The sequence below is a fragment of the Hippichthys cyanospilos genome, chromosome 9 (genome assembly GCF_059441005.1).
Source record: "Hippichthys cyanospilos isolate Australia breed blue-spotted pipefish chromosome 9, RoL_Hcya_1.0, whole genome shotgun sequence".
NCBI lineage: Eukaryota > Metazoa > Chordata > Actinopteri > Syngnathiformes > Syngnathidae > Hippichthys > Hippichthys cyanospilos.
In genome coordinates this window covers 16,688,942-16,703,690 of record NC_142377.1, presented here as the reverse complement: position 1 = coordinate 16,703,690, position 14,749 = coordinate 16,688,942, and the positions used below count along the sequence as shown (strand labels likewise).

The following is a 14,749-nucleotide window of genomic DNA, read 5'->3' as shown; positions in this document are numbered from 1 at the left end:
ATCTAAGGAAAGAACTGCTGAGATGTTTCAGCTGCTATTAAAAAATATTTGTGTCAAAGTCACTGTCGTACTTTACATACACAATACACAATACAATATTCTGTCGGGTCAAAGGTGCGTCAAAATGCTCGAAATCCGCCTGCACTCGGGTTGCCTTTTCATATAACGCTTGGCACTGAAAGAGTTAAGTGGCTCTAAAGCACTTGTTTCAAGATAAATGCTTGCGCAGCATAAATGTATTAAATTTCCACTGCCTCTTTGAATCATGGGTGCCATCTAGAGGAGTCAAAAAATACCACAAATGCTTCATGAAGCTTCATATGCCCGCTGAAAGTCTCCAATTTGTATGTTCGCGCCACAGTTTTTGTGGCTTATATCCACAGTTTCATCCCGAAAAACTTCAAAAAAAAGATACAAATAATTCAATAACTAACATTGTTTGCCCATGTTTCAAGTTGTTTTACCGCTTAAGTGACACACATATGTGGGAGTTTGAGGTCTGACGATCTCAGTTTGACTCAGACAGGGAAGCCCATGGAGGTGTTTGCAAGTGATTTGCAGAGGAAACAGAACGTGGGCTTTGGAAAGTGACTTTGGGTCTTCCCTCTAGCAACGAAGCTTCGACTCAACCTCCAATCGACTGAAAAGCATGCAGAAAGTCGCGTCAATGCAAGCATGCACACATTTGATAATAACAAAGCCAACAATTGCAGGCTGACAGAAATAACAATTCTCTTTCGGCTACTTTGTCTCCTCCCGCCCATGGAACAGATCCAAACCCACAAGAAAGTGGCGGTTGTCACGACGCGCTGCCCACTGTTAAACTCATGCACATTATTTCCTTTCCACCAATGAATAGGAAATGGGTCAGGTCTTTGCAACTTCACCGCCGCGACAGTTTGGTGAGAGGTGTGTACAGCTCCCAATAGCTCAGTACTATCACTGTCTACAAACAGAAAGCTAGGATTTTAAAGTATGAAGTATTTATGATGTAATTACCATAACTGAAGGAGCGATAGAGCGGAGATCATTTAGCCATTAGCAGCCAGTGCCTGTTGCAGCCAACAGCAACTTGTGTTAGCTGAAGTTACGGCATTACTTTCAATAAAAGAAGCGAGCAGACTGAACCAACAATCAAGACCACTCTTTTTCACACACAGGAATATTAGATGGTGAGGATCATCTAAAGTTTATGTCTCCATCTGACTCAATTAAGAACTGCGTGCACCGGTAAAAGAACACGTAAAGATATTCCGTTTGACTCGTTTATTATTTGCGGTCTTTTGGCAAATACACACACAATCATAAACACGGACGGTTTATTCCACATGCTGCCTTCAGAAAGTTGTAAAGAGAGGTGAGACGCAGATGAGCGTGCTCCTCCTCAAACATTATGTAGAGCGCGACCTGGATGCAACGTGCTGTTTTGACACCCCGGGAAGGGCGTGCTCACTCTCACAAGCAAGCGTCCTCCCGACACCACAAAGGCATCGTCAGCACTTTTGTGCACTTTCAAATGGACCCGCAGTGGATTCGCACCTTGGCAACGCTCTTACTTTACACCGGTAAGTTTCTCGTCAATCCTGAAATTGTTTTAATCTCAAATGATTCAAGCGATTCCCATTTTGCGTTGTCTTCTAGACTTAATTGCCGGAGCTTATAGAGAGATGATAGGCAGAGAAGGTCAGAAGATCGAAATGACTTGCAGGCCCTCCGATCAGGGTTCCATGATTATGTGGTTTCGAGTACTGGATAAATCCGGCATGGAGTTCCTGGCATCCTTCTCCAACAACGGGATGTCCAAGTTCGAAAGTGCCTCCTTCTCATCCACCTTCAATATCCTCAGAATCCGTGACGGCGTCATCATTCTTAAGTCCTTCAACAGAGATCGTGACAGCGGCATTTACGGCTGCGCGGCTCTAAAAAATAACGAATTGAAATCTGGCGATGTCACTCGACTGACGGGAGGTGAGTAGTTTTGATTTCACTTGAAAATATGTCAAGCGTAATAAGAATGGGACACTGCTTTATGATATTCTGAAACATTTTCTTGCCACAAAGTTGAAGTTCCAAAAGCTCCTGTGGCCGCCACAAGCAAATTCAATCCAGCCGCAACCACTTTGCCCTGTGTTTGCAACAATGCTACCAAGCAAGGTACACTGTGACTTCCAGCTTGAAATCCTGTCTGAATAAATACAGAGAATTCATATCTTTTTTTTTTTTTTTTTTTAAATCAGATGACTCCATATTGTGTAACCTCCTCATACTGATTCCACTGGCGGGCAGTTGCGGCCTTCTCCTCCTCCTCATCCTCATTATCGTAGTGTACTGCAATCGTAAGTCCCTCCGAATGCGTCGAAAAAAAATAATGGCAGTCCTCAGGGCAGCTATCACATCCCACGTTAATTTGGGATTTATTCTTAACACTAAAAACATTTTTTATATATATTCATGTTGCTGCACTTTGAATGTTATTTTGTTTTGGCAGGTGTGAGGACACGCAGGTGCCCACATCATTATAAAAGGAGGTATGTTGTTTTTATCATTTAATTTCTACAATGCAAATATAGCCCACAGCCAACCAATGAGTCCAAAATGATCAAAATGATTTCATTTATGAAATACTAATACACAAATGTAAATTTGAACTTTTGCTTTGGGGTAATTAATGGAATCCATTTCAAAATGTTTTGATGAAATTGAACAGCTCCTCTTATTATTAGGAATTGAAATGCAATGAAATTATGTTTAATGCTGACATTTCTCGAGGTTGTCATGATAAAAATACGAACAATAACATGAAATTGAAAGAATATATATTCTGAAGAAGTTTTTGTGTCTTACTCAGGCCGCGCACGGAACTCGTTCCAGGAAAACAACAAAAGCAGCAGCACACTTGATCAATTGGACACTTCTGGAAACATTCTATTGTGTTGATATGATGCTCTTCCAAACTGTAAGTGGGATCCATAAAAATGTTCGCAACAAAATCCAGGTACTCAACAGTTCATTTTTCTCAAGGTCATTAAGCGTAATTCTACTTTGGTCGCCATCGGGCGCTACGTTTTTCTTCTGTAATGAATAAACTGATTTTTATTTTTCAAAATGGAAAATGTAGAGTGTAATAATGCTCGACATGTCGACCAAAGAATGATTTCATAAGGGTTAATATTAATGCAGATAATTGTGGTGAATATTTAATATACATTTTTCATGTTAGCCTGCATTTGTATTTTTTATTTTTTATTTTTATTTTAATTTTAAAATAAAGTTTTAAGATTGTGCATAAGAAGTCTGCCTGGTTGAAAACAATTTCACGTTTAGAAAATAGTTACTTTTTTTTTTTTTAAAAACTGCTGTTTCTGATGTACAAATAGAGTAAGTACTGAATTTTTACATGTATTTTTTCCTTGTTTTTTTAATATAAGTGCAACTACTTTCATTTTACAATTATTAATTCGTATTGTTTTTAACTCAACTTAACCACACATTTGCTCACCACGCGCACATTAATTTCAAATTCCTGACTGTATAATAACATCAATATTATTACGTTATTATACAGTATTTTATACCACAAAAATGTAACTATAATATAGTCCTTCTAAAATAGTGGGGCGGGAAAAAGCTTTTTTTTTTTGCCATGTGATCTGTAATTGTGATAAGATATTGTGTAGTTTTTATAGATAATCTTTTTTATGGTCGGCGTGGCAAAAGTGGAGCTTTGCAAAATATAATTGAGAAGCACTGCTATCATAACATAATAAACAAAACCACCATCAAATGAACAAATCAATAATTAAAATAATCAAACACAGTTAAAATCATTCTAAATGTTTACCAAAAATCAAAGAGCACGTTTGAATTTCACTGAATTATTTATTTCCATTGTCACGTTATAATTTCAACAAACCCGCTCATTTTGCATCACCATCAGTCATTCGGGATCTTGGCTAAAATCTATAAACATTCAACGTTTTGTTTTAGTAAAATACATATTGTTGTGTTGAAGCCCCCCAAAGTGAACAGGAAGTGGGTGGCTAAACTTTTTTGCAACATGAAAAAAAACCACCAAGTCAGGAGTTTATGTTCCTGTTAAGCTTTGACACACTCAAACAGATCCCTTGCAACTTTAAAAAAAAAAAAAAAAAGTCGTGAACAATCTTTGTAGTATTTAGAATTTCCCCCACATCAAGTAATTCATCTTTTTTTTTTTAAAAAACATCTTTTAAGGCACAAATGGTGTGTAAAATAGACAAGCTTATTAGATGTATTAGACTCAATTAGTATTCCCGTATGTCAAATATCTCCGTTGATGCATTCGAAACCACAGAGCGGGAAAAAAAAAATAACGTCTTTGCATTTACTTAACATATCAAAACCCTTTGTAAGTCATACAGTGTTTTCATATATAGAGTATATCTTTTTTTTTCTTTTAGTTTGTTGTAAACACCACCTTGGTTTACAAAGTGCAATTGTGGACACCATTTCTTTTTACAAAATATATACCAAAGACCCTATAGATATTTCTTGCAAGGAATTAAGCCACCTGGAGAACTCTGCATATTTGTAAATATTGTCCAAAAATAAAAAAAAGCGTCTTAATGGCACTTGCCGATAGAAAACAAATTGGATTTGCACCACATCTTAATACTACACACTCGCTCCCCGCTGCTCGTGCAAGTCCGCCGTCACCGAGCTGGCGCGGCTGCAAGAGAGCGAAAACAAGACGTGGACGACATCTTTTTTGTTTTTTATCCACATTGACCAGCAAATTCATTTGTTTCTTTTTCCAGCATGTTTTGCAACACAGACAGAAACCGAAAGCTCTTTAGCCTCTGCTGCAAGTGAAACCAAGCAAAAAGCCACGGCTGTATGCAAATGTAAATGTGTGTGTGTGTGTGTGTACTAGTGTGCGTCCTTGTTGAGTTATTAAAGTGGAATCTCAATGCAGAGAGCAGGGTCCCCATTGGTGCTTCCTCGAAGGCCTCTGAAGGTCAAACTGCACCAGACACCTGCAGGACCAACAGGGACCATTTATGTTCCTGAAAGTGTATGAGTTGGATTTGTGTTTTGTCCCACACGGAGTGACACAAACCTGCCAGCGAGTAGTCTAACTCTTCCTTCCCTGCTGTCTGGATGTTGCCACGACGTCTGAGCTAAGTTTGCCGGAGAGCTGCGTGTCGGCAGGAGCTTCGGCCGCGTGTTGTTTCTGGAACGCAGGGACCAATTACAAAACAATAATTACCGAAGGTGGAACCCTCCGCATTCAATCTTCAAACAAGCTTAATGCACTTGTGCGAGGCCAAGCGAGTGTACAGCATGCGGTCGTGTGCGGTGTCAAGTATACAGGCTGGCAAAAAAAAAAAAAAAAAAAGCCTTTTGTTGCGCGGAGGTGGATTTTGGAGCACACGCCATGCAGATTGCTTACTTTCGACTTTGACTTTGCCTTGCTCTTGCTCTGTAGGTAACAAAGTTGACAAGCTAGGTGACCTCACAGAGGAAACTAACAAACACTGACGACTTTTGCTCATTGCGCAGAAAAAAAGCCGTCGTTTAAACCCAGCTTTTTCATTTGTGTCCACTGTTATGTCCGTTTAGTCTCAACAAGACAGCAAAGTTAACACATGAGACAGGATTGGAAAGACCAGGGTGTCCTCTGCGAAGCACACCGGGACTTAGCAGGGTAGCGCCAATGAACCAAACGATAGAGATCAAAAACATTTGTCCTCTACCATTTTTTTCTTGAGCTTTTACGTTTATGTTAATTTATGAAACAGATGATACGTTTGATGTCCGCATATGTCATTTTTGTTTATTTACAGCTGTGCCCACCTTAGATTTGAATGCCGGGTCATCTGGAAGGAGGGTGGCGGCCAGCGTGTCCAGAACAGGACGGGGCATTGGCTACCGGACAAAAGAAATGCAGATTTCCAATATTAGAGCATTCATCACTACGAATGCAAAAAACACATTCAACCAAATAGGACCCGATGAAGCTTCATGAAACTTGTGAAATTATATTTACTCCTCTCGATGGTGCTCTTGGTTTAAAGATAAAGGCGAAGTGGAAATGTTTGAAATTTCTACTGTATTGGGAAATGTAAAATTGTGTGTCTAAAATGGCTGCCATCGATTAAGACAGAGAATGAATGAGATCTCTCTTTTTTTTTTTAAATTAATGGTCAAATGAACCTTCATTTGTGAAATTTTTGACTCCCCTAGTTGGCACTCTTACATCAACGAGGCAGGAGAAATTTAATAAATTTTGACTGCATGAGGATTTATCTTTAAACCAAGAGCACCACCGAGAGCATGTAAAACATATTAAGTGCTTCATGAAGCTTCATTTTCCCATCACAACAATTTCTCAGCATATACCCCCCCCCCCCCCCCCCCCTTTTTTTTTGGGGTATTGCACAGTGAGCTTTTTCAAAATTAAAATATGTCCCTTGGCTGGATAAATGTTAGGAAACTACTATTAATAAAAGAAATATCGCTAAACAAATGATCTCTGATGGCAAATCCAAATGATTTTCCAAAAGCTAATTGAATTTGACAGTACGACATCGATTGTGGAAAGTCCGTTTCGTTACCTTTAGGGGCTCTGAGTCGAGCACCGGAGGCGTCATCTCGGTGCTGGCGGCGGCGGACGATTGGACCGATGTGTTGAAATCGCTGGACAGCAGGTCCAAGGCTGTCTTATCGTCCATCGTCTTCAAGCAAGGAGCGAAAAAGGGAACATTAAACTTGGAAATGCGCAGCACACGCATCCTTAATGTATTGCGCGAGGGACTAACCGACTTTGGCGTGGCGGCCGCGTTGGCCTTAGCTTCGGCCATTTTCTTTCAAAAGAAAGTTGATTCAAATACAAGGCGAATAGCCGGTATTTTTGATGGTATGTAATTCATTCGTAGGCTACCTTTAGATCTTCCTCGGTGGGTCTGTACTCTGGTGGAAGAGTGTCGTCTCTCTCCCCCATTTTGATGAGTCGCTCTTCAACCGCCTTCTTCTCCTGCACACCGCACACACACACAGAAATGACACTTCTTATGAGGACTTTAAAAGTGATTATAAGTTATGTGACTGCAATTTTTTTTTTTGTATTGTGATGGTTAATATTGATGGGAAAACGAAGCTTCATGACACAACTGTGATTCCCTCCCCTCCTCTAGAGGGTGCTCTTGGTTCAAAGAAAAATGGTAGCACAGTCAAAGTATATTAAGTTTTCTCTTTTTCTTTGAACCAAGAAAAAAACACCAATTTGTTTACATTTAATTTAAAAAGTGAAACATGAATTATATACAACAGATAGGTCAAATGTTTGTCATTTTTTTTTTCATTATTTTGCTGTGCTAGTTAAACCCCTAAATTTATTCTAGAAAAAATGTTATTGTTATTGCTAGAATCTGAATGGAGGGCATTGCATATTTCACGTTTTGATTTGACCTGTTGAAATACTTTTCTACAGCATTATACTTTGCGATGGAATTGTATGACGTGATTTAGATGAAAAAGATCAAGTCCAGTTCTTTAATTTCCAACAGTAAAATCTTTTTATTTTGTCTTAACTAGATTATTTAATCATGTCGAATGAACACACTTTTAAAACACGTTTTTTTCCATTTCAATTGCAGTCAACCAAAAATCACTTCAGGGCTTTGGTAATCGGCCTGTGAACGTCACATGACCCACATGTAGCGAAGACAAAACGAAGAAGCAAATGAAGCCAATGTTGTCCTTTTTCACTCCACTAGATGGTGCTCTTCCTTTAAAAATAAATGTCATTGCAGTAGAAATGCACTGAATTCCCCCTGCCTCTTTGAACCAAGAGTGCCATCTAGAGGAATCCGAAAATATCACAACTGCTTCATGAAGCTTCACATGTTCATCATAATGATTAGATATTCATCCGAAGATGTTAAACCTAACTGATCCACACATTGATGACATTGTGGGAATAATAAGATAAAAAATGACCATTAAAGTGTGAAGCTAATTCTCAATTATTGATCGTTAAATTAACAGTGCATACGTTGACGAGATCTTTGGCAGGAACGGGCGCCGGCTGAGGGGCGGGGGTAATCTCCGTTACCAGCGTGTCTGATAGAGCATCCAGGGCACTGTTTGCTCCTGTAGAAAGCTGCATGTGGAAACACGCACAAAGACACGTTACATTAAAAAAAAAAGAGAAGAATCTGACGATATTAAGCATTTTTTAAGTAGCTAAGCCATTTTTTTTTGTGTGTGTGTTTTTGATACCTGTGGGGCAATTTCTGTGGGGGCACAAGCAGCAGATTTCACGGTGGGGGCAGCAGAGGATGAAACAAAGTCTCCTGCTAAGGCATCCAGAGCAAAGTCTGCAGAGGACTGTAGGAAGGGACATTTGAACTGAGAATAATATTTTTGATAATCATGCAGCGCTACATAAATTCTAGATTTTTTATTTACAATAAAATGTTCTATGCAACCCCTTGAACTCGTTAAACACAGTATTATGATTGATATTGTGTTGAATATGAATCTGATTGGATGAATTGCAATGCACAGACCTTTTGCCGCTGGCTGTCGACTAAAAAAAAAAGACATCATAGTTGCAACCAATCACAGCTCAGCTTTTGAAGGTCACATGACCAAACAGAGAACTAGGTGGGCCAGGTGTGACTGGTCATTACCTGAGTCTTTATGATGTCATTTGCAGTTGAACAAGTAACAAAACGGTCGCCAAATTAAGTAAAATAAATTAAATCACTCACACAAGTAGAAGATAATCTAATTATGGGTCAAAAAAAGGCGGACGTAATATTTGAATCAATTTGACACAACTTTTTGGGTTGTTTTCAACAAAATAACACAAAGAGTTGGGTGAAACTGATCCTTATTTATTTTATTTATTATTTTTAACCCAATTGTACTAAAGAACCTTTTGGGGTTGACTTCCCCTTTGATAAACTAGCTTGTTAAGCCTCATTAGCTAAAATATCATTTCCAATGTTCAAATGTCAAGTATTTTTAGCATCATTAGTAGTATTTTTTATTTACTTTAAATGCACTGTTTAAACAAAAAGATAAATAAACAATTTTAATGAAATTATTTAAGTGGAACAGCTTTATATGTAACATCTTGTTTGCGCATGAGAAATACGTCAAACAGGGCAATCCATTTTACACAAAATACGGGAACATAAAATAATAACAACAGTAATAACATACATGGACCGCTGGGGCAGTAGAGGAAACCACGGGAGCCTGTACAGCAGGAGCAGAAGAGGAGGTCATGAAGTCACCAGACAAGAGGTCAAGGGCCTCATTGGTGTTCATCTTGGGCTGCGGGTATAAATTATGACGCAATTAGAAATAAAACTCCTAAATGCATCACATTAATTGAGTATTAACATCTCTATGGTCACAAAATAACTCCCCAAAAACAAGTTGTTCTTCTCCAAAGTTTCAAAGAAGGCTGTTGTTTGGATCTTACATCACCAAAACGATCAGCACCACATCAAGCACCGTACCTGAGGTTTGGGAGCAGGCAGTTTTTTCAGTTCCTCCTCATTAAACCTGTACTCTGGTGCAATTGAGTCTTCTCTCTCTCCTACACGCACGGCGTCCTCCTCCTTGTGTTTAGCTTCCTATTCACAAAATCACATCAATTAGTAATTCTTCACACAACTCATCCAGTACTTTACTGTCTTTACGTATGTTTTGATGAAATACAATATAAGGGGAATGCAAAGTCATTGACAAGATCAAAGTTGATTCTTGTTTTTAAGAATGTGATTCATTGATGACCTCGTTCACTGCCTATTGATGTCAAAGATCCATTTTGACTAGACTGGTAGTGAACACAGAAGTTATTATTATTTTTTTTTAATGCCTGCATGTTTAGAAATAAGAGCAACACCAATAGATTTTCAACATAAGGCTTAGGCACATTTGTATTGTTAGAATACTACACCAACACAAGAGTAATATGCCTAGTTGCATTTTCTAAGGGAGAGCGCCCCCTATGGGCGAATAAAATAGCAGTTCAAAGTCAACATCAATACTTCCATAGCGTCTTTTTCTGTTTCCCTTTGTGCACAGAGAGATTGCCCCCTGGTGGCTAGTATAAAAGCTGCACTGGACTATAAGCCGCATGATTCAAAGTGTAAGAAAAAAGTATTGGTTTATAGTCTGTAATTTACGATCTGGCAGTGAATGAGTTAAGGAACAAACAAAAGTATTACTTTGAGTCAGTATTGTGTGCTAAGTAGTGTTGGGAAAATGAAGCTTCATGAAGCACGTGTGATGCAGTAGAATTCCCCCTGCCTCTTTGAACCAAGAGTGCCAACTAAAGGAGTGATTTTTGTGCATCAGTAGTGATCACGATGGGTTTGTCTCTTACAGAAACAATGTCCTCGGGTCTAGGCTTGGGTGGTTCTGGTCTTGGTTTCGCCGCTGGCAGCGTGTCACTAAGAGCCCCGAGAGCATCTAGCGGCATGTGGTCACCCTGCGGGAACAAAACCGCAGTTTCGGGATGTCACTTATATGATCGCAAGAACCAGAAGCAGAATTATGAGAAGGTATTTAGGGGAGAAAGGTTAAGTTTGGTCTTCATGATGACCTCATCGGTCTTGCGCTTTCCTTGTGGCGCCAACACTGGAGGACAGTCCGATACCTGCGGAAACGCAACCGGATGAACACCCAACACCCAACCCCAGACAGAAAGCTTAAGAGGACCCGCAAATGGATTCGGAGTTTTTACCTGGGGAGCTTTTCTGGTCTGAGGAGGGAGCGAGGCGTGGACACCGGACGATTTGGTAGAAGTCAAAAGATCTTGAGCGGATAACATTGTTTTGCTCTGAAAACACAGACGAGAGCATTTGGCAACTTCATTGGAATTGGTACGTCAAGTCAGAAGCAGCATAAGAACGGTCAATAGCCATCCAGCTAATACTACACTGGTTTAACCCTTGGTTAAGCCAAGGTTTAAGCCAAAGAGGATCAAAAATCAATAATTAGAAAAATAACCGATCATCTTTAGAGGACATCACCCACTGTTTACCTGTGGTGGGGCAGCTGAGGAGCTTGTGAAGTCTCCAGATAAAAGGTCTAACGCCTCGTTAGTATTCAAGGTGGGCTGCAAAAAGCACAAAGGAAAAAAAAACATTAAACAAAAATCATCCTGCATAACATCATGTAGACATGCAGTTCTTGTGAGTCATCTAAAATGAGTAGTGATGGATAAATGAAGCTTCATGAAGCATTTGTGATACGCAATTTTTTTTACTCCTCGTGCTGGCATTCCTGGTTGGGACGGTGGAAATTTAATCCATTTCGACTGCGCCAGCCTTTATGTTTAGGGCAAAAGCACCAACTAAAGGATTAACAAAATATTTACAAGTACTTCATGAAGCTCCAGTTTCCCATCACTACAAATGAGTTATCATCTAGTCTCACCTGTGGTTGAGGAGCAGGTAATTTTTTAAGTTCCTCCTCATTGAACCTGTACTCGGGTGCAATTGAATCTTCCCTCTCTCCTACCCGCACGGCATCTTCTTCTTTGTGTTTTTTCTCCTATTATATACAAGAAAAGTCCATTTAATATCATGTCTGACCAGTGGAAAAGTTGTGATGGTTTTGCTCCTACAGAGACAATATCTTCAGGCCTGAGTTTAGGGAGTTCGGGTTTTGGTGCATCCGCTGGTAGAGTGTCACTAAGAGCACTGAGTGCATCCAGAGGCATGGAGCCAGCCTGAGGAAAGGATGGAGTGCAATCTGTGATGTAGCTTTCAGGTGCAGCAGTGGCCCCCCAAAAAAACCCAAAAAACCCTACCTGAGAGGACCTGGGTGGAGCACGCCCCGAAGAAACAGTTGGAGCAAATGCAGGGACTTCAGCTTTCTATAACAGTAGAAGAATTATATTATGTTAAGCACTGCTTGTCACATTGTGTTTATTGTTTTTTTGTTTTTTTTTGGCCAAGGCGTGCAATGCACCTGCGTGGGGACAGTTGAGGAGGTCATCAAATCTCCGGATAGAAGGTCCAAGGCCTCGTTAGTGTTCAGGGTAGGCTGCACAATGGGGAAAAAACGTTTTGATTGTTATTTATGATTGTCTATGGAAGAGAAGGAGCAGCATAATTGAAAAAGTCACGTGAGCAATTGAATCAATGTGATTTGTTCAAATGATTTTCTTTTAGCGTCTATATGCTAGCACATAGGTGTCAAACCCCAGTCCCAGAGGGCCGGTATCCTGCACGTTTTCCTATTTTCTCTCCCTAAGTAATAAATGACTCAATTGACATAGTTGCCGTTCCTACTGATCACATTTTAACAAATCACTGAAGGTTCAGTGGGGAAAATCATCTCTTAGACCAACATTTATGGGGCCTGCAGCCTAAATGTTACGCAAACTCACCTCAGGTTTGGGAGCAGGAAGTTTCTTGAGTTCCTCCTCATTAAACCTGTACTCTGGTGCAATTGAGTCTTCCCTCTCTCCTACACGCACAGCATCTTCCTCCTTGTGTTTCTTCTCCTACAAAGTGAAGACGGAATTTCCCTTGTTGGTGAACATCATACAGCCCGGAAAGCCTGTGAAGCTCCGACATTGAGATGTGTACCAACCGAGACGATGTCCTCGGGTCGAACTTTGGGCTCTGGTTTGGGTTCTGGTGCTGCCAACATGTCACCAAGAGCATTGAGAGCACCCGGAGACATGGTGGAACCCTGGGGAGACAACAAGGAATGTGATTTAAGCTAGAAAGGAAGATTCCTGTGCCAGGGGATGCTCTACCACTAGATGGCAGAAGACACAATGTGTCCACATGTAGCCATTCATGATATTAGGATTAAATCGCAATTTTGTATGAATTTATCAGCTTTGTATTCAACTAGACAGGCCAAGATTTCAAATACAGAAGATAATGCGTTTCCAACGAGATCGCATGTCGTCAGACACATAGCATCGATGGGAAGGTATCAAAACCAAATATTGATTTCGGGTCGATACATGGCTATATTTCCAGGAATCAGTACAATCAGCAAGAACTAAAGATAAATAAATAAATAAATAAATCCAAATTTAGAAAATTAAAAAATGCCGTTCATTTCATAGCATTTTACATAAGGTAGGTCTAGGTAGGTCTTTTTTAAAATGATCTGTCCCCGTGTTAGGGGGAAATTTGGTGTATCAAAAGCATTTGTTGTAGTGCTCAATAACCCAAGAGATGATTACTCATATTTGTATTGTCTTGAAAAAAACGTATCGAACATCTCTACAAAATATGCACGTGCCTTGGTTCAATTAAATTTGGGAATCAATGTCCTACAAAGTCTATCTCACCATTCTCCATTTGTTTATGTTATTCAGAATATAACAATTTGTTTAACCAAACCTACAAACGTCATGAAGGTTGAAAAAAATTAAACATGTTCGCCAATGCTTACTAATATTATTGTACTGTGGCTCTGAAACTGAGTCCCCTCCTATTCATTTGTGTCCACTGTTGTGTCCATTTTGTCTTAGGGGAGAAAAGTGAATTGCATCCCACCCAAACATAAGACATCATTGGAAGTCTTCATATATAAATAAAAAAAACACTACAAATTGTAATTTAGTAGGGTTGCACGCATGATTTGAAAGATACAGGCCAAAAACAAATGTCCACATTAGTGGACACAAAACAAAATAGCTGGTTCTCAGGAGGCTATAGTGCAAAAATGAAACGATGAGTGGAGGAAGTTATGAGAATGGAATTGACCTCATCCGTCTTGGGCTTTGAAAAATCAGAAGAGACTTTCTCCACATGGTGCTTTTCAGCAGGGGGATTACCCATGCACACAGTTTTCTGGAAACCAAAAAAGAAAAGGTAACATTTTAACAATGGTTGCAAACATATGGTGAGATGAAAAAATGAAATGCTATCACAGTGCCATTATGAATTCCAGTACTGTTTTTTTTTTTTACCTGGAATTGGGCAGGGGGAACTACATCTCCCAATGAGAAATGATCAACTTCACCCTTTTTAGTCGGGGGATTACCCATGCACACGGTTTTCTGGACGTCAAGAAACAAAAGGTAACATTTTAACAATGGTTGCAAACATTATGCGGTGGTGAGATGAAAAAATGAAATGCTATCACAGTGCCATTATGAATTCCAGTACTGTTTTTCTACCTTGAATTGGGCGGGGGGAATTATATCTCCCAACGAGAAATTATCAACTTCCATCTTGGCTTTTTTATCAGCTGGAGGTCGAACTGCTACAGGAGGATTGGATGCGGGGACGTCAACTTTCTGCAAACATCAACCGCCAACGGGAGCGAATGAAGATGCAGGATGCAAAACAAGTGATGAAAACCATCTAAAGTTTACAAGTGGTGGTGCCACATAACACGGGGCAGCAGAATGAGGCGTTTTTCTGAGTAGAAAGTTCACATTCAACTTAAAACTATGCAGACGTACGAGTCATAATTCATTTGCATGAGACGGGACCGCCCCCTCAAAACCTTTTAAACAAGCTATAAAGAAAAGTACACTTTAAAGGGATAGTGTGTAAGATTTAGCTCGTTTTTTCATTATGGACAGCAGGCGGTTACGTTAACATTTTATTCTATGGCACATGTTGTAGCGCTTAGCGCAGCGTCTAGCATAAATTAGCCACCGATTAGCATGAATTAGTCACTAGCTAGTTGCGCTTAAGTGTCCTCCGAAAACAGTCCTGTTAGTTTTCAAAGGCAGTTTAATAGATGTAAACGTTTGTTAACA

The 14,749-nt window shown here is 39.7% G+C and overlaps 2 protein-coding genes across 17 annotated transcripts in view; one reads left to right on the top strand and one right to left on the bottom strand.

The window, feature by feature from the left end:
* Positions 1 to 1,406: 1,406 nt before the first annotated feature.
* Positions 1,407 to 3,154, top strand: cd8a (CD8a molecule). Its single transcript, XM_088423653.1, has 6 exons — positions 1,407 to 1,565; positions 1,642 to 1,968; positions 2,062 to 2,154; positions 2,238 to 2,336; positions 2,489 to 2,528; positions 2,849 to 3,154. The coding sequence occupies exons 1-6, from the start codon at positions 1,412 to 1,414 to the stop codon at positions 2,898 to 2,900; spliced, it is 765 nt and encodes a 254-aa protein (XP_088279779.1). The 5' UTR covers positions 1,407 to 1,411; the 3' UTR covers positions 2,901 to 3,154.
* A 705-nt stretch (positions 3,155 to 3,859) lies between these two features.
* The window catches only part of cast (calpastatin), a 34,078-nt gene continuing 23,188 nt past the window's right edge, over positions 3,860 to 14,749 (bottom strand). For 15 of the 16 annotated variants that reach the window (XM_088423918.1, XM_088423923.1, XM_088423928.1 and 12 more), the window contains 24 exons: positions 14,159 to 14,278; positions 13,949 to 14,038; positions 13,743 to 13,829; positions 12,607 to 12,708; positions 12,401 to 12,517; positions 11,980 to 12,054; positions 11,819 to 11,884; positions 11,633 to 11,737; positions 11,443 to 11,559; positions 11,048 to 11,122; positions 10,748 to 10,843; positions 10,607 to 10,660; positions 10,388 to 10,492; positions 9,516 to 9,632; positions 9,214 to 9,327; positions 8,263 to 8,370; positions 8,036 to 8,143; positions 6,923 to 7,015; positions 6,801 to 6,845; positions 6,597 to 6,716; positions 5,836 to 5,907; positions 5,432 to 5,461; positions 5,099 to 5,212; positions 3,860 to 5,015 (listed from right to left, as the gene is read on the bottom strand). In XM_088423918.1, the coding sequence (XP_088280044.1) occupies positions 5,114 to 5,212; positions 5,432 to 5,461; positions 5,836 to 5,907; positions 6,597 to 6,716; positions 6,801 to 6,845; positions 6,923 to 7,015; positions 8,036 to 8,143; positions 8,263 to 8,370; positions 9,214 to 9,327; positions 9,516 to 9,632; positions 10,388 to 10,492; positions 10,607 to 10,660; positions 10,748 to 10,843; positions 11,048 to 11,122; positions 11,443 to 11,559; positions 11,633 to 11,737; positions 11,819 to 11,884; positions 11,980 to 12,054; positions 12,401 to 12,517; positions 12,607 to 12,708; positions 13,743 to 13,829; positions 13,949 to 14,038; positions 14,159 to 14,278 (2,115 nt within the window). In that variant the 3' untranslated portion in view covers positions 3,860 to 5,015; positions 5,099 to 5,113. The remainder of the gene's footprint in view (positions 5,016 to 5,098; positions 5,213 to 5,431; positions 5,462 to 5,835; positions 5,908 to 6,596; positions 6,717 to 6,800; positions 6,846 to 6,922; positions 7,016 to 8,035; positions 8,144 to 8,262; positions 8,371 to 9,213; positions 9,328 to 9,515; positions 9,633 to 10,387; positions 10,493 to 10,606; positions 10,661 to 10,747; positions 10,844 to 11,047; positions 11,123 to 11,442; positions 11,560 to 11,632; positions 11,738 to 11,818; positions 11,885 to 11,979; positions 12,055 to 12,400; positions 12,518 to 12,606; positions 12,709 to 13,742; positions 13,830 to 13,948; positions 14,039 to 14,158; positions 14,279 to 14,749) is intronic. The other variant, XM_088423915.1, reaches the window with a different exon arrangement.